Source organism: Prinia subflava, chromosome 3 (genome assembly GCF_021018805.1).
Source record: "Prinia subflava isolate CZ2003 ecotype Zambia chromosome 3, Cam_Psub_1.2, whole genome shotgun sequence".
NCBI lineage: Eukaryota > Metazoa > Chordata > Aves > Passeriformes > Cisticolidae > Prinia > Prinia subflava.
The window spans coordinates 67,389,692-67,416,931 of record NC_086249.1 but is presented as its reverse complement, the minus strand read 5'-3'; the positions used below and the strand labels follow the sequence as shown (position 1 = coordinate 67,416,931).

Genomic DNA, 27,240 nt, shown 5'->3' with positions numbered 1-27,240 from the left:
AAAAATTCAGTTTTCTAGCTGTTCAGTTATCTGAAAAGAGCATGTCACACAGTGGCACTTTTTAACTGTTCAGAACAGCCCAGTGAATTCCTGTTGTCTCTCCATAGGTATCTTGGGCAAAACAAAATGATATTGCTAAGCTAATGGGACTGGAAGAACCCATCAGCAAAAGTTCCCCTGGAACTGATTTACAGAATGAATGGGCAAATCAAAAACATGCAGTCAGCAGCTTGTGTCAGCCTTCTATATGATCATAGAACTAAAAGATTTTTAAGATGTGCCGGCCTCAGGCTTCTTGCTCCTTAAGGCATGCATGACATGAAAACAAGAGACTACCAAGCACCCATCATTAGTGAAAATAGGGTATTTTAGTGATACTGGCATGACTAAAATGTAACTGCTGATCAGTGCCAATTAGCTAGAATAATCCTGTTAGCATTAGCTCAACTGTTCATTTATAAATCTCTGCAACACTAATTGTATTTGAAGTTCTTTTAACACTAACTCCTTTTGTGTGGTGCTGAAAGCCTTCAAAACACTCATCAATTGAACAGCTGATATAACAAACAATCCTTCTTTAACCCTTTGAAGTCTCAGTGCTATAAAAGTAGTTCTGCATATTAACTACATTGAACAAGTTTTCATTTGGTCATTTTATTTTTATATATGGAACATTTTATTATATATTTACAATAAGCACTATTCTCTTGCCATAGCAAGAGTTGTATCTTATCAAATCCTGAATATTACTGATTATTGTCAGCGTGTATCCCACTAAAAAAAGTGAACAGAAAAACCCCCTCTGTTGCTATTGCTCTTTCTCAAGCTCATAACTTTGATTACAACATCCATCCATCCATAAAAAATAAATTATATTTGATTTTTATTTATTGCTATTTAATTTGTACCAGAAGAGCATTTTGGCAGGAAATACTTAGCTGAACTGAATATAGTTGACAGTGTTGTTTCAAATTACTGGGCACCCTCATCAGCTCTGGATGAAGTTTTTGATCAAATCAAAATGGACAACAGAGAAAATGCAAGGAAGATTTCATTAAATAAATTTATTTGTTAAAATAATTTAACTCCAAATACAACTGCTGAGTTTGCATTGAGTTCTATGTACAATTCTTGTTTTATTTGAAACATCAAGATTTAAACAACTGACATTGTTACAAAACAAACTGTTGCCCCATTTTAAGTTGCCAGTTGTATTAGAGCTCAACAATTAACTGTGAAATACATTAATTCACCCCTAGGAAACTCCAAATTAACAGCGTTAAGTCTGACTCCAGAACCCCCTTCAGTCTTTCTTCAAATCCTGATCAAGAATTAACAGATGCACAACAATGCAGATAAAAGCCTCCTGCAGTTGTCAAACATTTGCTTTTGTTGCGGAGTTTCACAATTAAAGCCTAACCAGTGCTTTGATGGCACACTGGTAAAAAAAAATATTAAAAAAAAAATTAAAAACAAACATGCACAAAACCCCCCAACCAAATGGCTGACATCTTTAGGTAACATTCTATACAGGAAAGCAAATACCAGTAGTTTTCCCACAGAAAAGTAATGGCAACTGTAGCACTGGGGTTAGAGAGAGGTTAGAATCAGAACAGAATTTGTCACCAAATTTATTTTTTGATGCTCTGAAGGGGTGGGCAGGGGGATGAGCACAACAGAAAAAACCCAAACAAAATCCAAGTTGTATTTAATACTCTTGATCTGATTCTCGTTTGTTTGCTTTGAATCATTTTTGTGTTTATTTTTAAGGGAAAGAGGAAACAGTTGCTCTCACTATCATAGCTTAAAAGAATAAAAGTTGCAACTTTTTAAAAAAAAAAACCAACAAAACTGGAGAAATGCTGTCTTTGTAGAAAAGTACAAAGCTCTACAACAACAGCCAAAGGAAAAGTGGGTCTTTGGAACAAATCATAATATTTTAAGGCATGTTATAAGAAACTTTCAAATACTATAATTGGTATCAGGGTACAAATGAAACAGTGACCCAAGACCAGTGATTCCTGCAGGGTGGCCATGCAGCCGCCATGTGGCTCACCTACCTCCCTTTCTTCTACCCCTATAACTTGAAAAATCTGTCGAGTGCAACTGTCATTGATTCAAGCTCCACTATCTTCACATTAGTGGAAATACAAATAGTGCATAACTACTTCCTCAGAACTATACAATGAAAAACAACACTTATACTTTGCCCCCCCAGCCAAGTTGCATGGTAGCTTACATATGGCCTATGCTTGTGAAAATGTAAGAGTGGAATGAAGAAGCAAAACTGGGAGACATTTTCTTTAATATTTTTTGTTTGAAATTTACTGTGCAATTTTTCCTATATTTAAAGCCCATCTGCTTTATATTATGAACTTCACGTTAGGCTGTTCATAATCCATGCCATTTTCTTGGTCGATGAACAATCTGTGAGGTAAGACTTTTCACATCTCTGTAAACAACCTCCTATAACATACACTTCCAACTGAGTTTGAAATTTGGCTTTGGTTTGTTTTCTGGGGTTTGTTTTTGTCGTTTTTCGTTTTCGAGTGATTACGCAGTGGATCTCACACTGACAAGCTGTTTTATGGATGGATTGTGCTGCTTCATTAACCATTTCCCAATCTAGATATTTGAAACCCTGAAATATCATTAATCCAACATCTCACACCTTGTTTAAGCATGGCAGCTGACACAATGGGCAGGCAGGGGGTGGTAAGAGAACATTCATACCATCTAGTTTAGGCATGTGAGTTGTGTGACTTGGAGGACTAAAGTTAAAAGCCTAAGTTTGCCATACAGTCAATGGAAAGAGGTAGGTGCCTCTAGGAGGGCGATTCAGAGCACCCAAAATGGGCATTCAGATGCCAGAAATAAATGCTGTGCCTATCTCCCTAAGAGAACAAAGTACAGTAACAAAAGCTCTGCAAAGTAGATGGGAAATGGGCTACATTTATGTTCTAGTAAGGCTTAATGTTCTGGGACATCTAATGCCCTTTGTCACACTGGTTGTGAAAAGGTCTTGAAAGATTAAGGGCAGAGTTGGCCAGTTCTCTTCTGTGAATGGTTTTCTTTAATTATGATCCAGTGAACTATAATTCAAAATGTTAAAGATATTTATGTATGGAAATCTGCAAAGTGTTTTCTACTGCAGTGTCCTTCGTGGCAGATGAGAGCGCTTTTAGGAAGTTCTGCAGATGGAGGCAAAACTCTCGAACCTAACTCCAATTACAGCATTTCTAAGGGCCATATACACACACACATACACACTCAACACACACACACACAGCCCAGCACCCCTATTTTCACTCATTTAAACACAAGGAACTACACTGTTACTGCACAAGATTTAGAAACTAATAAACGCATGGTGTTATTTAGACCACAGGCTCAGTGACTGTATTTTTATGGCCAATTTTACCTATAAAAGATCCAGCTCAAGACAATCTCTCCAGCATTTAAAATCTAAACATTGCGATTGAAAACTTTTCTATACTTTGATTGTAAGACTTTGAAATAGGTATTTCTGTGCCATTAGTCATGCAAATGATAAATACTTCACTGCTATGAAACTAGCAAGTCAGAGCTCGAGCATCCTTTCCAAATAAAATATTTGCTCCCACCATTAAACACTCCAATAATTGGGGCAACCTTTGAATAGTGTGTCAGGCAATTAAAGAGCCATTTCCACACTCACCTAAGGAATTACAACTGTAACTATTTCACCTCTGAACCAAATGATTTCACATGGTTATTCAATTTAAGTTTTTAACATTAAAGCTATCAAATAGCAAACTGGATTTTCAAAGGTTAGTTTGGGATCACACCAGAGAATGTAGCCCTTAAAGGCAAGAAAAATTGTTGTCTTTAACAAACTTAAAAATGCAGGATGTTCATACTGTCCCACGAGGTTTCTGCAGAAGGGAACATATGGATGAAACATGGCTTAATTTTCCTTACAAGATGGTACTAGTTAATCTATTAAAGTGTTCCTTGTTAGTAAGGCTCAGCAATTTATTTTTCATCACAGTTGCTTCCTCCTGGTTCAGTAAAGTGAAAATAAAGATGCTTCCTGCTTTGTAAACAGAGGGTTTGTTTGGCTTTTTGTAGACCAAAACCTGAAGCGATCCTCCATTTTTGAGCAGCAAAATGAAAGATTTAAAACATTCCAATGCCAGACTGTTTCTTCACCTATCACTTGTTTCCAGATCTTGCCTCTCATTTCACACACTGATTCCATGTTTTCTATTTCAAGATGTGGGATAAAGTGTAGAAATAATAGCATTGATTTTGAAAAGAATCCAAACTATATGGGTCTCTGGTAGCCTTTTCCTCCAACACTGTAAGAAGTTCTGGTGAAATCAACACAACTGACTGAACAAACTCAGCCACATGTGATAGTGCCCATTCTGAAGCGTGGTAATTAGACACCAAAAGACTTGGCTCTCCTTTTCATACTTATGCTTGTCGTGAAAGGTCTTCAGAGATATCCTCTCCACTGCTCTCGTCTCCCGTTTCCAAAAGGATTCTGTCCTCTTCGGAAATAGTTGCTGTTGTTGTTGTCTGACGTGACAACACACGTATGTTCGACTGGAATGACCCTGTAGATCAACTGACTGTGCCATAAAATTGCAGGTGCTCAAAGGGAAAAAACGGGTGAGATGTGGTCATTTAACCCAATTATATTCAGAGTCAGTGATTGACTTTCAATGCTCAGCTCTGAGTTAATGTTGCCACTTCACTACAGATGTATTTCAGGTGATCCACAAACCAGGAAGTGAAGTAGACAGTTTTACCACCTTACAAAATTTCTGCAAATTAAGTCCAGGTTAGGTCATTTTTAATGCTATTGTATATTACATGCAGAACAGCATGGATCATCTTTGTCTGGCTGCGCTGCATAGTTCATTTGTCTAACAATTTCCGCAAAGAGCTCATCCACCATTGTTTTACTTTTAGCAGAGGTCTCCATAAAGGGGCAGCCCCATTCTTCAGCTAAGGCTCTGCCTTCACTCAGTGATACTTCTCTCTCACTTTCCAGGTCCACTTTATTACCAACCAGAATTACTGGCACCTTCTCATACCTACAGTTTAAAAACAAAAACAACAACAATAATTACATTTTTTAAAATGGCAACACTCTTAAAATTAAAAAAAGAAAAAAAATCTATTTGCAAACAGTACAGACCCAATAGGAAAAAGACATTTGGATGATCTTAAAATTTTACATTTGAAAAAAAATGTGTATTTCACATTCTAGTAATCTGTTGCATATCTTGTTCCCCTCAGAGCTTTCAGAGTTCTACAAAAATCTTCCTCCTCTGAATTTTCCTTCCCTCCAGGAAATATGCCAGGAATACTTTCACACTACAAAAATGAGGAATATAACACTATTTTCTCCGTTTGCAATCTCCAAGTATAAGAACAGGAAGGACATCAAGCCCTCCCTTCAACATTACATCCTTCTTCTCCCTGAACAGGTATTTTATATCTCCTGCTTGGGATAACAATGCAACACTCTCCCTTTCAAGGGTACATTTGCCTTTGGTCAATATATACAGAACTCCCTGAGAAGCAACAAATGAGACAAAACCAAAGGGCCAGTAAATTAATTCCAAATTTGAGGAAATGTAGTCCACTTCAAGCACTGCATACACACATTACTGTTACATAAAAACACATATTAAATAATACAGAATGTGTATCTCACCCTTGCAGCATTCACATCATTATGCCAGTTAAAGTTGAAGAGACAAATAAAAAAATCACAATTAAGTTCCAGGCAATACCATCACAGTTCTGCTTCATAATCAACTTGGACAGCACAACAGATCATCTAGCTATGAAGGAATTTGTTACTTTGTACCTCCTTGTGAGAGGATCCTTGCCAAAAATTTTTACAAAATTGAAATGCCTGCTGGTTTCTTTTTTCCATCCTCACATTCATAAACCTTTCTTCAGACATGAAACTAAGTGTTCCATCAGGTTTTAAATTTACATATTTGCCATAGAAAAGAGAAGAGAGAAGACAACACTGGGCGTATTTCCAAAATACTCTCACACAGGTTTTCTCACAAAAGCAACTAGGACTGAGAAAAAAACCAATTACGATTTTTTAGCACTCAAACCAGACATAAGAGAAGCAAGATGGTACCTTCTTAACTTACACCTGATTTTGTCCTTCATATAATCTTAGTAGTATTGCTTTGAGTCTTATCACTGGAGTAAGGCTGAACAGTGGACAAATAAAAGACGCTGCTGACACCTGCAGCAGCTGAAGATGACATTGTCCTCAAGCCACCTATTACACCTTCTTCATCCCTCCCACCCGTGTCCCTTGCCTGCCAGGCAAGGCAGCAGAGCAGTGCTGGTGCATCTGCCTCATCAGGTTGAGGCAAACAGCCTGTTTCCCTGCCTGTCACCACTCTGCACTGGAACAGGTAGCCTGTGTGTTCCTGCTGCCTCTGCTGCAGGGATGGTGGGCTCCCCCAGAGTCTGAAAGGATAAAAGGCCAATAATGTCTCAAACCACATCAGCAACTCTTACATCATCAGACTAGTATCAAAAATTTGTCCAACTATGTTGTAAGATGTAGCTGAAATTCTAAACTTTGTTATGCCTTTTTGCTTACTAAGGGAATGTAATTGAATCCATAGTCCAGGGCTGTCATCAATAATTGCAGAGAATTCCCCTGACTTTTACCATTTATCCTGCCTTCATTTACCATCTGAAGAGACACAACCCTTTTCCTACTCCGAGGATATGCAGTGTTTAGCAGAATGGTATCTTTGGAACTCTTGCAAGAGCTAAGCTGCCATTAATTATGTACCAAAATACACACAAGCATCTTGAAATCTGTCCTCCTGTGTTTAAACACAAGATAGCATAGTCTTAAATTATATATGATGGATGGCTTTCAACAGATAAAAAGAAATATTGAATTGCTGTCTTATCTTTATTGTTCAGATGCATGTCTCCTATTATATTTGCCATACAGCATTAAAAAATCCTTTAGTGCAGATGGAATCAGGTAACCCTTCACTGCATTTCTTGATTTCTTAGGGCCCCAAACTTCCTCTGACTCTTCACTGGCTTGCCCTCTGGTAAAACTGAGAAATTCACAACAGGTGCTTGAGAAGTGCCCATTGAAGAAATAGGTGAGCTGAACTAAAACACAAGATCACCTCTCTGAGTTTTGTGAGGTCAATCCAATTTGTTGAGAAACATATAAGGAAACACATACACATACATTGTTGCAGACTTATAGTCAGTTCCACTGAAAAATTCAAGGGCTTAAAAGGTTCAGGAACCCTAGAAAAACTAGGCAACATTATCTGAGAGTCTGTATGCTATGAGTTCTCAGCACCTGGGAAATGGAGCAGTGGAAACCCTGATGTTTTCTACTGAAGAACAGAAAGAACTGATGAGCTGACAGAAAAGATGTGAAAAGCCTAATTTAATTTATTTGCACGGGACCATCTAGGAACTATTATGTGGAACAGATAGAAGCAATTTTCTGTATTGCTTTTCCTCTTGCATTTACCCGATTCACTACCTACCTTCACCACCTAAAATGAGATCCTACAGTCAATAGCCTTATTCACATTATAATTCAGATTCACCCAATAACAAATAACTTTACAATACTGAAATGTGTACGAAAATGTTTCTGCAAAGCTCCCATTATGTCTTCTGATCAAAAAATAAAGTTGCTCTTGCAGAATACATCCCTGTACTACCTAGATTTTGAGTGGTTAACTTTACAGAGAAAATACATTTTATATATATACATATCTGTGTGACATGTATTTTAGATTTTTATATATACTTATGTGTGTCCATAATAAATATACACAATTTATCTTTCTACATAGAAAAGTCAGTGTCTACTACTTAGAATACAGCAAATAATGGAAAAACAGTATGTGGATAGTGAGCAGAAGACTGGCTCTGGTATGAGCTGGACTTACGAGCTTATCAGTCGTGCCAGACCCAAGCTGAGTAGAGGGAGTCAGACCAGACTACTGTGTATCATATCCCCCAAGTACCAAGAGGATGATGAACTGTGTGTCTTCATTCAGAGTCCTAAGGGTCTTCACACTTTCCAGTTTTTGAGTTCTGCTAACACTTTGTGGAAAATCTAGCTCTTGACTAAATCAAACTCTACAAGCTCTGAAGTTCAAGCTAGCTCTGCACCCTTTACCTCTCAACAGTGCCAGAATTTCCTGCCTCACTTCATACCCCAGGCAATTCTTTTTTCCTGATGAGTTGGGGGAAATTCCTGGCTCAATACTCTCCTTAATACAGCTGATGATCTCACTGGAGGTAACTTCTGCCTGCATCTGGAGACTCCACTTGATACTCAGAGCTTTGATGTTGGACACTCACCACTCAGGTGGTGTGTGGCAGCACAGGCCCACCATGGGAAGGGCAGTTTCTCAGATGTGGGGGAATTATGTGTTTCTAATGAAATTTGAAGGGAAGAAGAACATCTCTTCCTCACAGGCTTTTCATCTGGTTGAATTTCAGTGGCCGAGGGAAAAATAGATTCTTTACAAAGGAAAAAAACAAATAAACAAAGAAAGAGAGCCATCTTGAAATGTCCAAGCAGCAATGCAGCACCCCTCCATACAACCACAAAAATCCAAACATAGGAATTCACAAATCCTTCCTCTAGGACCTCACTTACAAATATTTTTCAGACCAAAAGAAGCTAAACCCCATCACCTATATTCAAGCCCTGAATCCAGGCTGCTGCTCCCATCACAGGATCTGAGAGAGAGCAGCTCAGCCCAGAGTGGGAGCTGAGCAGAAGTTGCCTTTTGCTGCAGCCCATCTGCCCCTGCCTGTGCCCTTAGCAATGGAAAAGTGGCACAGTTCTGCTCGTTTCTGGAGCAGGAAAATCCAATTTTCTCAGTATGGTTGAAAAGCTTTGAGCAGCACTGATCATTCCTAATGAAAAGCAGGAGGGCCACCTGAAAATAAGAATTGTTGCCACTTTTGTCAGAATCAAAGCAGCACAGTATGTATTCTAGGGCAAATATAGCAGAGCCTGTAAGAAACATTCTCAAATGTAGCAGGGGAAGGCTTGACTTTTTAAAACGTCTTCAGGAACAAATTTTTGCAAGACCAATTACACGTGTTTGCAGAACACGAATAAAGAACAAGGCACTTCACCCTGTTTAAATGATCTCAATATCTTTAGCTCCAGTACGACAGATACTGAGCAGCAGCGACTCTTGAAGAGAAAACAGGACTGCAGTCATTTACAGCCCTATGAAAGACACCAGTGCAGAGTCAAATGCCATCATATCTAGGGTTTCCACTACTGGCAAGGTACAGTCATTGCCCCATAAAAGTCAATCAGAATGTATTTGCCATTTCTAGATAAATTCAGTGCTAAAACCTACCCTGTTACTCATCTTTAATGAACACCTAGGTCAAACAGGCCACAGTAAATCTGTTTTCCTGAGGGTGGCTACCACAGCCACATGGAATCAATAAATACACACACTTCAAATGTTTTATGTGGTCCAGTTATACACCACTGACCACACAGTCTTATATGTCACACAGCAATAAATATTTGTATATTTTATCTTACCTCACATGGCACACACATCACCCACATTTCTGTTTAGATGACTATGTACACTTTGAATAACAGTTTAAAACATTTAGAAAGCTTCAAGGTGAATGGTATGAGAACGACCTTCAGAGACTTTTTTCTCACAGCTTTTCCACCTCCATTCATCCCCAGAAAAACATGGGCAGTACCTGACTTCTTTTACAAGGTACTTCTCAGATTTCTGGTTAGAACTGTCATCAGATAAAGATAAAAACAAAGACGACGTGTGGTGAAAATATAATAAAAATTAAGATTGAAACAGCAAGAATTAAAAAAACCCAAACCAAACATACACTAAGGCTAATAAACTGATCTGATTCCCTTAAACAGTGGTAGAGACTGCCCAGGATCCCTACACTCTATGTGCGTGTGTGAGTTGTACTAGTCAGCAGAGAAACAAGTACAAACAGGTTCCTGTTTTCTAATTTCACATTCTGGAAGTGGTGTCTCTTTTCTAGGATTTTTTCCTGAGCTTCATATCAGACCCAAGTATTTTCAACCAAATCATTCTGTGTAATAAAAGCAAACCAAGATAATACCATGTATTCTTAAAGACTATTTTTTATAACAAGTTTAAGTCCTATTGAAGTTTTTGGGAAGATGCATGATTCCAGCTTTATATCATAAAAACTGGGACCACTGAAATACAAAAGGTATCTATACAGGATAACTATTACTAATAATCAAAAGGAGTCTCCTGTACTAAATCACCTTTATTGCCTTCTACACACAGGGCATCTTTCCTTTTTTTTTTTTAATGCATTTCTGGCACTTTTGATAGCATTTCAAAAAGGAAATTAATTTAAGGGATAAAAATATTAGTGTTGAAAATGATGTAAATAATTTCAAAAAGTCAGTAAAAACTAATTATTCTTCATTTGAGTCTTACAAAAAAAAATTGTGGTATGAATCCTCCCAAAATACACAGCAAAAGAATTATGGGCAATATGAAATAAAGTACCAGAACTGACAGTTAAATCTATTAGGTTACTTACAAATTCCCACTAAATACAACCAAATATCCTTTTGTAATGTAACTTGCAAACTTGATTGCCTGCAGTAAAATCTATCATAACTTAAACAAGCAGTTTCCTCATCTAGAGGAAGAACATACTCCAAGTGTAACTATCAAGAATTTTTCTAATCCCTTTCATGTAATTACTTGGACATTTAATGCAGAATCCTTGATAGTTAAAACTCACATCAGCTATGGAGGATAAGAAAAGGCACAAAGTGTTCCCCAGCCTGATTCTGAGCCTCTCAAACACCAGGATAAGAGGAAGCAATACCACAGAATTTTCAAGGAGAAAACCATCTTAACCCTTTGCTGAAGCTACCAATTCTTCAACCAAAGCAGCAGGAAATATATATATATATATACTTCTGAAGCTATTACTACCTTAAAACACACAGACAGAGGAGACAACTCACTTTTTCCAAACCCTTACTCTTTGCTTTTTGGTAGCTTTAAAAACTGCAACCATTAGGGGGTCATTGTGCAGAATTATTTTTCCACGGACTCATGCAAATAGTCACGAATGAAGATATGTCAGTAACCGTACACATGTATAAATGTGTCAGAGACATACTCAAATCTAACAAAGGTAGGTTTCTGCAAAGTTTGAGCACTTTTCCCTCTAATGGAAATTATTACAGCTTCTCAGGCAAAGCCACACAGAACAGCTGTAAAACTCCCACGATTCTGGCGCAAACAAGTCATTCCGGTTTACTAATTAATTGCATTTAATATTCAGTTTTGTAAGCTATATTGTGTAATGATTTAATTTCTTAAGCAACAGTTCCCAACTAAAAAAATAGTCTTAAAATAATTTTTATAAATGAGTAGATGTTAAAGAGTTTATTGGAAGTCCCACTGCAATTAGGTGGCTGAGTCATGAATCAGTTTGTTATAAAGAACGGTGTATGGCCTAATTGCAGGACTGGGATCTAACATTTTATTCTAGGCTTTGACATGAACTCCTTCCATAGCCTTTGGGAAAACAAACTCTTCAGATGGATAGATTGAGGTATATAAAGTCATGATAATTGTACTTACTCACAGGACAGCAAATTAAATAATAATTGCAAAACAACTTGGGAGGGTAATATTAGAATAATAAATAACACCACACCATATCACTTTTGAGGGTTTCAGAAACTTTTTTCCTGTACATGAAACTTTCTGGAAATAATCCCCTCATCTCAAATAAAATATTTTAAAGCCAGTTCAGTTCTGTGGGTGTTAGAGCTGGCTTCACTTGCCAGTTTGGCTCACCATTGGTGCTGTGTTTTTTAAAAATTAGAGGAAATAGTTCCAAGCAAAAGCCCAAGAAACAACCAAGCCCAACCAACCACAGTATATAGAAGCACTATAAATATCTGCTTCCCAACTCTCACAAAAAGCACTTTTCAACCAAAAGCACTTGCACACATTATTCCTAGGCAGCTTATAGCTGAGACCTTCTAAGGGACAAGAACCATGGCTTGTACAACCCAATGCACAAACTCAGAGGCCATGTAATAAACCTACATTCCCTTGCTGCAACAGATGCAACAGGATGATGCACATCACCTCTGTATGAAGGACACCAAAGATCTTTACAGGTCATTTCCATTCACTTCTTATCTACAGAGGATTTTCCATATCTAAGATTTCATGGGAGAATAACAATAAACTCCTTCCAAGTTTTCAGCCTGCTTCTCCACATCACTACAGACAGAGCCTACTTTCAGCTCTCCCTCCAGCATTTTAAGGTAAAATGTCAAGAACATCTGAAAATTCAAAGGTCTATCAACATGTCTTAAGGGTTCACTAGTCACTGAAGTAAGTCCTAAAAAAAATCCCTGATCATTAAAGATGTTAGGGAGACATTTTCTCATTAAGCTTGCAGAACTCCATGAATGTTTAAACTAGGTCCCATGACACTGTCTGTTCCTCTCAAAGTAAGACTCTGGCACAGGTGAAGGAAAACAGCTTTCTGAGTGCTGGGGACAACAAGGAGCCAATGACACAAGTAGCTTCAGTTCTCATCTACTGCCATTTCAGATGCTCAAAAGCCTTCACAAACAAGAGGTTATTTTTCACCTCAAAAAGGACCTTCTCCCTAGTATCTATCATTAAAATTCATAGCTAACACTGAAGTCTATTATCAAGACTGAAAAGACTCTAAGGGATATATAAAATCTACCTTCTTAGCAGCAGGTTTGCTGGGAGCATATCCAAACAAGATTTTAATCCTTGAGTTCTCTCTCTATGCCAATCAAAATCCTCACCTTACACAACCGAGCATCAACATCATCTTGTTGAAATCCTGAAATGCTTGGCACATTTAGCAACTCAGAAACACTGGTATTTTCAAATGGGAGTTTTCTGTTCCTTTGTTTAGCTTAAGAAGCAATAACCACAAGTAAATACAAGGCAAGTGTTTTACCTGATTTTTTTCCATTGTGACTAATTCCCTTGATTATAAAAGCAACAAGAAAATCATAGATACAAATCCAAGTTTCTTACAGCTGCATCAATTTCATCTAGCTTCTGTCTCTCTACTCAGTTCATACTGAAAGAAGTCTACTTATCAAGAAAACTCCTAATTATGATTATGAGGCATGTTATAGTTGCTTAAATACAAAAAAGTTCTTGCTCAAAAAATTTCCAGACATTAAAGCTGAGCACCTGATTTTTTTGAAATTACTGTACTAGCTGTAGAAATGGCTCAACAACCTGAAAATTAGGCCTCACATTTCAATATTGAAGCTTTGCATCCATAATTGAAAATTATTCTTAATAACCACATTAGTTTTCTTACCCTGAATATTTTTAAGACATATCCATGCTAATATACTAATGTTTATTCCAATAAAATGAGCATGACTGGATATATCAAGGCTTTCAGTATCTATGAAATGTGCAACATATAGAAGATTCTAAAATTAAAGAGACAACCATATATCTTTTATTTGTATTCTGAAGTCACCAAGAAAAAGACATTTCTTTTAAATGACCACTTTTTTCAGACATAACCACTTACAATTAAATTTTATCCTCCGATGCCTTAGAGCAAAAACATTAAATATCGAGCAAGAGGAATGCTGACATGTGATTTAAGAGATGTGGGTTCAGTTTCACACCCTGTTATAGACCTCCTGTGCAGTTTCTAGCAAGTGCCTTGAACTCTGTACCTCTGCTCTTCATCGAAGAAAAGAGTTGTCAGCTTTAACCTCTATTGCCTATGGTACAGAAACACTTCTGAGGCATTCCATCCTTAGTGATGGAGGCAATCTGAACGTCTTGAAGGATGCAGAAGCAGTTTTGTCTGCTTTTCAAGTGAAAAAGTACCCTGCATCCCAGCTACTCTCAGCAGTAAGCTATGTAACACCACAAAATTTTGAGATTTCTTTACAAGTGTTTAGAACATTAGGGCAGATTCCATGCCAATATCAAATCTGCCAGCAGAAAGAATAAAGCTGGCAGATTAGGTGTCCCTTGAAGCAAGAACACCAGCTTTGGGGACAAAGTCAAGGTTGTTACCTCACTTCAACACCACTGGCTTGAGCAGAAACTGCAAAGGCTCACAATACCTTAAAACATATGCTGACACTGAGGGATTTCTCCTCTTCCTTGCTCCTCTGTACAAAACTCTACGAGGTCATAAAACTTGCCTTTTCTAGTGATGTAGGACTGAATAGGTCCCTTTACAAAGGCAATGAAAAATGCAGTTGTCTATTAAAAGCAATGTGAGCCTCTTGCACATCATACAAATCTGTGGATTCCAATAGTTCAAAGTTACATTACATTGCTGTGTTCAAATAAAAGTGACTCTAAAATGCATTACTATTAATCTATCAACACATGCTTTGTCACAAGAAATTTCTCTCAGAAGCATATCTTGATGTGCAAATGTTTAGATAAACTACTGTAATATTTTAAAATAGACTGTAAACTTCCTGTACAAGCAAGTACTGACAAAGGTGAGGGAGGAGAAAGAAAGTGACCAAAGAGATTTGTACCAATTCAGATATATTAAAGTTCATGCCTGTAACTTGGGTAAAAAAAAAAAAAAAAAATCCTTGCAATAAAATACTGTTAATAATCCTTTTGGAAAAGCTGAATAAAGCACAGAGTCTGTAAAGCAATTTATGAGTACAATGGTAGGTCTAGTTTCTTACAGAGTCTATCAATGCTGCTATCTAAAGCTCTAGTTATTCCTTCTGCCTACAACTTTTCCCCTCACCATTCTCCAGTCCATAATTAGGATGAAGCATGTGCCAGTTTCTTCCACAACTACAGCAGTGACAGTGTATCTTTCCCACCAACAATTCTGACAGAACTTAATCATTATTTAGACTTCTAATTTGTTCCAGATGTTGATCTGGGCAGGAAGGGACCTTGGGAAGTCTCCAACCCCCTGCTCAGAGCAAGGTCAGCCAGGAAATCTCAACCAGCTTCCACAGGGCCAAGCACAGTTCAGTCTTGAAAACTTCCAAGGACAGGCCTTCCATAATCTCTTTGGGAATTTGTCCTAATGTTTAATTTAGTTCAACTGCACTGCAGAATTTAAAACTTACTAGCAGGTAATGGAGGAAGATGAGACAAGCAGACAACTGAGTTGCATAATGCTTGTTTACATAGAAAATGGGCTGAGAAACAAATGACAAAGTTATATAAATATTTATACCTATTCATTTATGTAGAGGAAGTGATAATCATACTTACAGGCCTCAAGACAGACACATATCTTAGAATTTTTGAAAGCAAAATGAACTAACCAGATTTTGCAGAATTAGCTAAAGCTCAAGCATAAGTTAATGACAACTTCAAACTCTTTATCCTTGTTTATTTAAACTATAAAAAGTGAAACTTTTTAGTGGATACATAAAGTAAAAATAGGAAAAAACAGTGAAATGCATATGTATTTTAAAAGGGCCAGAAGAATATAGTCCTCTAAAATATTAGTTCACTCTTCAAAGCCAACACAATCTTGTAGTACTTTAATCAATTTATAATCACTGATAAAAATTCCATGGCAAAACTTTTAAACTATTCTAATAGGATTTTCTCTAGCTCATTAAAATTACACTTTTACAGTCTTCAAGAATAGGCCTAACAATTAATTCAAAACCTTCTTAGTAGCATCACCCACTCCCAAAGGATTAGCATTCAGGAATGACTGTGTTGTCCTGTCCAGTCAGAACCACAGCAAAAGAAACAGTTTCTCTTCCATCTCGAGGTAAAAACCTTTTACTCCAAAAAGTCTGTGCTCCTGACTTTTGGCACTACCCAGATCTGGCCCCTGAAATGCAAGCCTAGGTCATAAAATTCACCTGTGATAATTTGGCTGCCATGATCTAGCCTGCAGAACTGAGCATTACATACTGATACAAACTGCAGTTTCACAGAAGCTTTTACTTATTTGCTGTTTAAAGAATTTGACTGATTGCAATGAACCTAGCTGCAGGTCCCTAAAACATAAGAAAAAGCAGAACAAAAATAACAGGGCTAATTGGCAAACAACCTGGCCGGAACTTCTCTCACCAGCCCCTGTGTTGAAGCTAAGGCAGGTAGACACCAGAGTTTTTATAATACTGCATAGCCTGAAAAGATTTTGTGTGTCTAGTTCAAAGCAGAGACTTCTGTTGCCCTAGAAACTAAAGAAGAATACGGCTTATGTCGTTTAAGTTAATAAAAACATTCTACAATGCATATAAAAAAACTTTGCAAAAAATGCTCTTTTTTTGATCTTCCTCACAATGGTACAGTTAGGGTACAACTCTGGATATTTTTCAGAAAATGGACTATTTTACAGAAACTCTAAGTGACCACACTGATACAGTGAATGAATTCAGGACAAAACAGCATAAATGCTATCATTTTCTCTTTTACTGCAGAAATAATATTCTGGTTTCATGACCTTTCAACCACAGTCAAACCCTCCTCTACCAACAAAGAAAAAATCCAAGGCCTTGATTTGAGCAGATGCTCTGAAAGCCTCTTCACTCCTGCCAAGTTTCTACCAGAACGTTTTATTTTCAATTTGGTAAGCAAAAGCATTGTGCCATGACTTCAGAAAGTCGGTGGCCCTTATCTTACAGAACAATTTATCTAATTACCATATGCCTGCTATAAATAATTGGAATGTTAGAATAAACAGAGCACCAAGAAAGTTTTATTCTCCATAGGTTTAAAAAGTCACCTCCATCTTCAACACCTCAGCTTTCTAACTCCAGAAATTTCATTCAAAAAGTGTATATCATCCTGTTAAGTGAAACTGTTTCCATATCTAAAGATGAACAGATCAAAATAAGAGCTTCAGAACTGTCAGGATTTTTCAATTGCTTGTTATTTGTTTGTTCTTATTGAAATAAATTTTGGTTTATCTTCAAATACAAAATACTGCCTCCCAACATACTACCTCTAAGTGGAATAAAGATAAATATAGTGAACAATTTCCTGATAGCCTCCTTTCTATCTTGAGCATAAAATTCAGAAATAATTTTCTTAGGAGATTCCTTCATTCTTTCTACAATAAGACCTGTACCAATTAAAGAAAAACAACAGACTACTTCATTCCAAATCAGTGTTGTGAATATAACCCACTCGAATATCCAGACATTTCTGAATAAGAACTTGTTTATAAGATGACATTAAATACAGGGTATCTAATAAAACAGTGACATCTAAACATTTTTCTTTTCCTCACATACATAGATGTGTGTATGTATCTCTCAAATCTAATATTTGATTAACTATCAAAAATGAAGCCAGCTAGAATGAGGAACTCAGATATACTCATCATCTCAAATGTCAAGCTATTTATATTTTAACTACTGTATAAATGTTAATCTCCTTGGGTCTAGTCTAGGTTATAAAAAGCTCCTTTTTCCCAGAAGAGTTTTACTAACCTGTCTGACAGCCATTTCATTGTCCACGAAGACGCTCTGTGGCAGCCAGTCAACCTGCAGACCGTTCTATCTCGTCCCTGTTAACCCCACCAGCAAGGCTGGCCCCTGGGACTCCAGCAGCACGCCCTGCATCTCTGGGGATGCGGGCACCTGGCTGTGCTGGCCGTGCCAAAGCTATGCCAGCAGCGCTGGGCTCACAGCCCAAGGCTCCGGCTGCTGGCATCCCTTGGGCACCGGAGCAGCTCTGCGCTGGCGCTCTGCCGGTGTCACCCAGCGAGACACCGAGGATGGGCCTCGCTCGCTGACAGACAGCAACCCTGCACCAGTGGGGGACAGAGGCAAACAGAACTAAACCAGTGCCCATGTCTCTTACTGACTTAACTTCTTTTCAGAGGGAGAAAGCACAAACAAGCCAGGCCAACCTAAGAAACTTCTTTAAAATGCTGCGCATTCCCACATGGATGTCAATTTTAATATTGCTCAAATTAGTTATGAGACAAACAATGTGGCTTTACACTGGTTTAAACAAAGTTGTTCAGAAGTAATTTGGTGAAGGAATTTTCACATGTAGACAAACCCTATTTTAAATTATTTTAAACAGAAGATGACTGCAGAACCTGATGGAATTCATATTTTTTTCCCTTTTATCCTGAGTCCTGACCCCAGATGGCTAAAAGACTGAAAACCTCTTGTGTACATATATGCATATATTTGTGTCTGTGTTTTACATAGACATACATTCTGTCTCTCTTTCTGAGCAAACTTAATTAGAAAAAAAAGGCACTTATTTTATTCTAAGAAATGAAATATTACCCCCATATTTACATGTCTATTTGTCACATTTTAGGTACAGAAAGGATGTTAATTTGTATACTTAACCCTCAAAAGTAACAGTAAGAAAATATTTGAAAAATATTGAAATATTTTGAAAAAGAAGGCTTTCTTTTAAGAAAGAGATTATGTTTGAAGGTAATGTACACACACCCCAGTGTCCATTACACCTTCCTCATTGAATAACTAATTGGTAACTAGAATTTCCTGAAAATAGTCCACTAATTATTTTTTCCACATTAAGTTGTCCTATTCAGAAAGGCCATTCCAATTAATCTGAAGGTGTGTGCGGAGGTGTGAAGCCTAGACTGTTCCCAGTCCTTTTAATCTAACCACATTTCTTACTGACAGACAGAAAGTCTTTCAAAGCAAGCGTTTTGATCATCTCTTGGAGAAGAATGCAAACTTCAATTACCAGTCTAATTATCCCAGCTAGGAAGGCAATACAATTGCATAATTTTAGAGTAATGATGGACTTTCAAGGTGTGCCTTTTCAGCTTTCATCCAAGGCTGAGCTTACCATTGTCCCTCTCTGGCAGATGAAGCTACCATGATGGCAATCACAATTTCTGTCTAAAAACCATGTGGAGGAGAATTCAACATCCACCAAGTTAGGTGATTTCACACCTTTAGGTTATTTGTTTTCTTTCTCGAATACACTCATCTCATTTAAAAAGGGATGCTTTTATCTTTTTTTGTGTGTATTTTTACCAAATGTACTTTGTGAGAAAAAAAAATAGGAAAGGGAATATCTTGCAATAAATTGCAGCAATTATATTGAACAACCAAGTTCTTGAGAAGCCATGTAAAGAAAATATTTTATTTTTTTCAAAAATCATACCTCTTTCCACTGTAAAGTCTACAATACAGCAATTCTTTCCAGAGGGGAAAACTTTGTAAACACAGGGTTGTTTCTTTTTCCCCAATGTGTCCCTATCAAGCCTAGGGAAACATTAGCAAACCCTGCAATTCATAGCACCTTCCTTCCCTCATCCTTATGTTGTAGAGCAATTTGGACATTTTTCGTTCAAGAACTCTGATGGTAGCTTTGTGTATATTTTGCTTTCCTTTTCATAACAGAGTTACATTGTAAACTTTGGTAATTTGGTAAAACTTGAATTGCAAGGATTTGTTCAAAGTACCTAAGATGAAGCAGCCTGGACAAACCACCTTTCCACCATCAAGGTACCCTGATGTTTATCTTCAGCTTCTCGTGATATAATTTTTAGAGGTAAGGGCCCTTTGAACATGCCTGCTACCGTTTAGTCTTATGATGGAGGGTTCCTATTGCCTGCAAGTGCCCTTCACTTCCTTCCCTTCAGAAAGGGCCCTGCTTCCTGTCAAATGTTCACATCTTGTCTACAAACCACCACTGCAACCCTGCAGTGAGCTCTTGGCAATTACAGGTGTAACCAACAGTGTAAACCAAAAGATGGAAGGAACAGTAGCTCCAGTCCATCAGGAGGCTGTCCAAGGACTGCATTTGCTCATCATGGTCCCTGAACATGGCACCTTCACACAGATGAGGAGCAAGTCTTCCAATTACATGGTCAGGGCAGAACCTGGGGCAAAAGGCCTGGTGGCAGCAGGACCATTCCCACAACGTAAAAACTGGAACTAGAGTGGTAATAGGAACAGCATTCCTTGCCAACAGTTGTTAACAGACTCATCTGATGAGTAGCAAGTATCTGATTTTGGTTGCTAAGAAATGTGGTTACAAGAGAGTATTAGAAATAAAAGAGTTACAAGAAGTTTGATTAAAAACTGCTAGATAGTAAAACAGACTCAGAAATTTGCAGCAACTACATAATAAGACCGTGACACTTTGTTAAGTAACAGAGGTTACAAAAATCCCAGATGGAACAATAACATCCTCTATGGTGCCAGACTAAAGGTGAGACTATTAGGTATCCATTCATGCAGTCCAGGCAAAATTATCAGCTGAGCCATTATGTTTTCTTTAAAGGCAGCAGAGGACTCTTCAATCCCACTCCCATCAAAACACAGCCACACGTGCATCACACCAACAGGCAGCCTGGCTTTTCTCCAGTTTTAATGAATTTTGGGAATATTTGAATTGAGTGAAATTCTAGAATGTGCCATCATGCCTAAATTTTCTGGAACATCAAGGATCAAGGAGCACAAGGCTATTGATTCTCTCACATGGCCAACCTATACTGACTACTGGAGAAACAGATGTCACGAAAAGAGATTACTGAGTATCTTCTGCTTCTAATGTTAAGGGAGGCTCTAGACAACCAAACCAAGAACCAGACAGAAGAGACATCCAATTACGGCAAACTAATCAAGTTTCTTCCTGTTTGACACTTAACATCAAAACTCTACGGACTCTTGAATAGCTATCCTGATAGCATCTTCTTCTCCTGTTTCTTTCTTTCCAAGAAAGAGTCTATGATCTCCCAGACAACTATTTGTAAAAGGATAGACATCCAAGCAGATTCTACTCTGAAGAAAATTTTCTAAACAGCAATATAACATAAGCTGTGCATAGAACTCCTTCTATAGAAGGAAGGCATCTGAAGTACAAGACTTGTTAGGCCTATGCTGTGGATAATTTGATCAAGTCTGTGGCCCACTCCATATTCTATACTAAAAAAGTCATACAAAGGCATTCAGAAACTTACTGCCCAAAACATACAGAATGGAACTGATGTGAAAAGGGAGGTAGAGAGATTAACTCATTCTGATGGCAAATATTTCTGAGTCTGAAGGCAAAACTGAGGTAGATAAATACACTGAGACTACAGAAGCATTTAGAGGCCCATGACCAAGAGACTGCTCCACAAAACTTCTCCCTCCCCACTAAATATCTTGAAAAGCTGCACCCACCCAAAGTTTTTGTCAAAACAAGGTATCTGTCTGAAGGCCTAGAGCTGTGTGAGCCCAGCTGAGCCACATACTGGAACCAAATCAGGGTCACACACCCAAGGTCTCTGCAGACTTGCAAGAACAAGTCCCTCAGTTGGCCTAATTCACTAAACATTGTTTACTAAGTCTACTAATACAGCAATAGTAAGATATTCAACAAACCCACAACAGGTATCACTTCCACAGAAAGCCCTGGGAATAAAAGCAAGAGGTGTCAATGCCGTTTCTCACATTTAACATAGTACAGCAATTACAACCCTGATCAATGAGGTGACAGACCTGCACCACACACCTCCTTGAGTCATAGGAGTTTCACATCTGCTTTTCCCAGAAGACTGTTCTAACCACTAAACTGCAAGAGAGGTTTAGAAAATACTCTTCAATCTTTTTGTTGAAGATGTACCACTATGAAGTGGTACATGAAGGTAAGTACAAACACACAAAGGCAAATTCACAAATCCCAAGGGAACAACAGAAAAAGATTGGATGTACAACATAAAGAAACATACCAGGACTGGTACCCAGTGATTTCTCAGGACTGCTTATTCTCTTTAGATTAGGAAGTCACTCCAAAAATGCAAAATTTATATCCCATATCGTTAATGATCACTAGAAGACTGCCCTAGTCCAGGTGACCATAATATTTCAGGAAAGGTCAGCTGTTGCTTCATGATGACATACTGACTTCCATTTCTCTCCCACTCTTTTTAAGTGTTTTGACCCATGGCCAATCCTGTTTCTCAAGAGAAAATATTCTGCATATATGACTTGGTAGTTTGAGTGGTTTGCTGCAACAGTATTATACTTAATACTTAGAGCAAAGCAGATTCCTAAGGAAATGACCCAAAATAGCTTAGTCTTTTTTTCCTGTAAGGCCCGGGTCTCATTTATTTCTAAATGAAAAGCATAAAAAGAGAAGGTTGGCACTGGGGGAAAAGATATTAAAAAAGGCATCTGTTCCAGAGCACTGCATGTTCAGGAGATCGATGCCAGAAGTGCCTGCTTGCTTCCTGCACATTTGGTACAATAACTAAACCAACCTCTCCTACCTCCAAAGCCTCCATGACTCCTGAGGAGCTCATCTGTTAAAGAATCCAAGAAGATCAAACAGATTTAAGTGGTGCCACACTGACAAACCCCAGTCCCCTCCCTCCAAACCTAACACCACACCCAAAAGGAAGAAAGCAATGGGAGAATTCACTCCACACTATCACTTGGACTTTGTCAGTGGACTGCAGCAGCCTTAACCCAGCAGAAGGTGACTCATTCTTCTCTCTTCCAGGCATTGTAGGGAGTGACCTGCATGTCAGCTATCAAGAATTCAACTGCATCTGAGACTAACAGAGCAGATGCCATCTTTAAGCACCGAGATGGAGAGCCTGGATTTAACTGGAGACTGAAAAACACTCAGATCAGTTAGATTTTTTGCTTTGTGGGGTTAGGAGGGTATGAAAGGCATCTGACAAAATCTTCCAGAGGAAATAGTTCAATCTGATCATCTTCTGCCCTCCAAATTATCAAAAAACCCCCAACCTGAATTCCTGAAGCTAACAAAACCCGAGTTAAACCACAAAACACCACTGTGTGACAGATCTTCAGCAGAATAATTTCAGCAGAAAAAGGGCAAATTCTGAACCTGGAGATAGAAGACTACTACTAGGAAAACCTATTAATACATCAAGTTCTTCTGGCAGTAGAAAGTAATCCACAGACTAAAAACATACCTTCCTAAAAACATGTATTTACAAGTAGCAGTACACAAATTAGGACTGATGTCACAGTTCAAAAAAATACATTTGTTCAGCACTCTGCATCATTAAATACATTAAATACAGAGGTGAGTGAAAAAAGCCTCACCAGATGTTTTCCCCTCTCATTTATAAATTCTGGGGAAAATGGTATAAACCCCAAACATTTTACATTCATTGTTTAGTTCAAACAAAACCAAAGAGCTTCTAAAACTCACAAATTAAATTAAAAACATAGTATGGACATTTCAAAAGAAAGGGAACTCTTGAGGAGAGAATTTATGCATTTCTATATTGGTCTTATAAAGTTCACAGCTTTTTGAAAAGATAAAGCATTCCAATTATTTTATAAAACGTTTCAAGTAAGATTTTGTACAGCAGTTTAAAAGATGTTACAGCAATGCTGGACTCTGCAACCAGAGCTAATCAGATAAAGTAGGTTGATCAGTCCTGGCTTATATTCTTTACTGTAAAATATATTAGGAGTAAGAGGGCATATTTCAAGTTTCCTACGGAAACTTGATCATAATTCAGCAGACATGCGTATAGGCTAGCGGTGACCTATTTGGCTATTTCTTGAAAGCATCCTTTCTTGCAATTAATCAGAAATCCAGGATTAAAGCTCCTCTTCACAACATTCAGAGCACTTAAATTCAGTGCCTTATCCAATTCATTTCCAGCTCAAATTAAATTGTAGTTGAGTTGAAACTCACATGGGAATCTCAAATACTATTAATCTTTTAGTTAAGGTGGCTACCTGTTAACCATAACAATAATGCAAGTCCCCAAACCATTCTATAAAGTAAGAACTGTATTTTCTTTTACCACGGACTACTACCCTAACACTATTACATCCTAATATTTTAAAAATGCTTTAATGTCTTCCTCATTACCATGACTTTCGCAGAAGATAATATTTTTAGAATTGTTAAAGCTCTATCTACAAGACACAAGCGATATTTCAAAATAAATGAATCAACTCTAAAAATTCTCCTTTTTTGTTTCTTCATTTGATCTTTCACCTAGTCTAAGGCTAACAAAGCCAAGAATTAACATATTATCACCACTGCATTTTTGAAGAGTACAGCATCCAATTAACTGAGTGAGCCCCATGACATTAATGTTGAGAAAGGATAACGTGCTCATAACACACCTTTAATTCTCTTGTCTAGACTAGGATTTAAGACAACACAGCTGCCAAAATGCATCCAACCCATCGACAAAGAAAGTGTTCAAACTGCACTCATCATTGTAAACTGTACCTAGACTATAGTGTTTGCCTCAGTGCAGCAAAAACTGAATACTAGTCCTGTATTGGAAACCTCTGGAAAACAAACCCAGAACAGAACAAAACAAACCCAAAAGAGAGCAGAAGCAAGCTAATGAATAAGAGAGCCCATAGAAGCAGATAGCTACAGCTCATGTTACCTTAAAATCTTTACACATAAATCTTTATGCAAGTCACTACGTGCCAGGATAATTTAGCACTGCAGTCCCAATTGCTTCCCTATTCTCTCTCAAAATGTTATCATCACATACCACCTACACAATTTACAAGGAGGAAAAAAAAATTGTTTGAGCAACACTTTAAACACTCCAGAAATTAAATAACCAGTAACCCCAGGTTATTTCTTAGGTACAAGAAATAAAAATCTGACATTCAATTATTAATAAGAAAACTAGAAAAGAAATTTAATGGAAGGATTTGATGATTTTTTGGGGGAGATCCACCCACTCAGACATTTCACATTTTCATTTAAAAACTTCCAACAGCCAAAGAATGTCTATTTTTAAAATTTTGGTCTAAAAAGTATGCCTGATAACATAAGAGCTTTAACTAAACATAATGTTACCCAGAATGCTTCATGTTTGACCAAAGAATGAAACTTATTTCTATTCCACTATCCAAGTGAAGAAGTATTTTGAAAGAAAATATTAAACTTACTGTCAACTGTGTTGGCTATAAAAAACAGTATTTAAATAATTACTGTCCTCTCAGCAAAACAGAAATTCAAAGGCAAAACTAGAAATTCTAAAGAGCAATGATTTTTTAAAATAAAATTTTCCAAATATTCAAAAATCTGTGTCAAAACAGCCTAACGAAGAGCAAGGTAGAAAACATTCAACCCCAAGCATTAATGCTATATTACTGAACTAAGTTATGAAAGCAATTAAAGTCATGGTTACATTTGGTCTTTCATTAAATAGCATTTTTACAACACAGACACAATCAAGCAATATTGCACAACCAAAAACAAATTTAAGAAGTCTTGCCACATACTGCTCTACTATTTGATAATTGTAGCTATCCAAAAATTATCCACACATTTCTACAACAACATAAGCTACAGCAGCAATTAAGACCCAAATCCAGAAGATGATGCTAAAGAATATAGGCATCATTTAAAAAAACAAACAAAAAAAAGCACTATACTCTAAACTAGCACAATCTAAACTAAACACACATACAAAAGGAGCTTGCCTACCTGGCTTTTTCAATAAAAGTCCAAAGAACACCTAAAAGCAGGAGGGGATAAAAATATTTATATTCAGTGTTCGTATATGAAAACTGTCATGTCACTTTACCTTACAGAGAAAAATAAGTAAAACTTGGGAAGGAATACCTGTAAAATTATCTGGACTATGCTGTGGGAGTGGTAGGGAGCAGGGAAACAGCCAAAAACACCCCAACACATTAGAACACTCTGGTTATAAGCATTGTCTCCTATTTTCACATTTTTCACTGAAAGAAATTCAAAGTAATATGAATATTTCAGATTATCAAGAATGTGAGAGTGGGAGAGTGGGGGGGGAGAGTCGAGAGAACTCTGCAAATACGTAATTCAATTCAAAAGTTACTACAGCAAAACCTTAAAGATTATATGTTCTGAAGATGCATGAGCACCTTGAAATATTTAAGACTACACCAAACAACTTTAAAATAATCTCCTATAGCTTAAAATCGCACATTGTCAGAGACATTTCTTAGAGGATTGCCTGTATGTGACTTGTAGGAACCTATAATTTTATCTGACAGAATCAGTTCATTAATTTCAAATTAAAACAAAGGTAGATTCACACACACAAAAATTTAATCTAAACTCTATACAATGCCTCTTTTGGTCTCTTAAGTTATTTTAAAAACATGAGAGCACAAATCTGAGTTGTAGCCTTTCTATTACAGACACTTTCTCCAGGACAGACTATGTATCAGTTCCCCAATAAAACACAAGAGATGGCCAGACAGCTGAAGGTTCTGACATTACACAGAGTCAATTGGGCATGACTGACTACTTCTGTCTACCACTCCTTTACATCTCTACAGATGCTTACAGTATTTACATTTTGTTCTTACAAATCCATGAGGTTCCCACCAGGTAAACAGCTACCCATAGGTGTCCCTTAAGTAAGAAAAAAAAAAAAAAAAAAGAGGAAAAGGGAGACCAGTGGAGTTCTTCTATTGTACTTACATATGTACAAATGTTTGCTGAGATTTAGAACCTGTTAATCTGTTCTTCCAAGGAAGTCCTAAATTTCATCTGATAGCTGCACAACTATGGCTGGCAACTTGGCCAAGGGGAGAATGGGGGCCATGCATTTTACTCACTCTGCCTTTTTTTATCTAAAGATGAGTACTCAAAACAATCCATTACACTAAGATTATTGGAAGAAAAAGAGCTCTTGCTAAAAAAGACTTAAGGATTTCAGTGTGTGCTTACTTCTGCCATCTCTACACAGTTAGCACTTATGAAAATCCCTAGACATTTGTCAAGCTTTGCACACAGTACACTTCAGAAGAAACAGGATTTTTCATATTTCACTTCCACCATACACTTCAGAGATTCTTCCTGAAAGGTTGAAGCCATGTTTGTGATTGAAGGTGTTAGACCAGTGTTTACAAAGAATTCTCTAATTACTTCTCAGAAGTAGAAAAAATACTTTCTGAAAATAAGGATGCAACTACACAAAATTTCAGAAAACTGAAAAATTCAAACCTGTTTATAGAGGTCTTACGTTCTTTGAATAAAAACCATACTTCAATTTCCTAGTACTTGGAAAGCATTATTTTCAACTAGACTTTTGAGCAATTTGTAATTTCAAATATAGTTTTCCAGACTTAATCACCATTAAGCCACTAAATACATCAATTATCATTGACTGAAGATGCTGATTTCACAATTAATAAATTTCAATAATTATATCTCTTGTATGTTTTAAATGACTGCACAGAATCCCTAGACTGGG

General features: G+C 37.3%; 1 protein-coding gene across 2 annotated transcripts in view; it reads right to left on the bottom strand.

Moving 5' to 3' along the window:
- Window positions 1-1,049: 1,049 nt before the first annotated feature.
- RAP2A (RAP2A, member of RAS oncogene family) overlaps window positions 1,050-27,240 on the bottom strand; it is a 31,989-nt gene continuing 5,798 nt past the window's right edge. For both annotated transcript variants that reach the window (XM_063392332.1, XM_063392333.1), the window contains exon 2: window positions 1,050-5,084. In XM_063392332.1, the coding sequence (XP_063248402.1) occupies window positions 4,847-5,084 (238 nt within the window). In that variant the 3' untranslated portion in view covers window positions 1,050-4,846. The remainder of the gene's footprint in view (window positions 5,085-27,240) is intronic.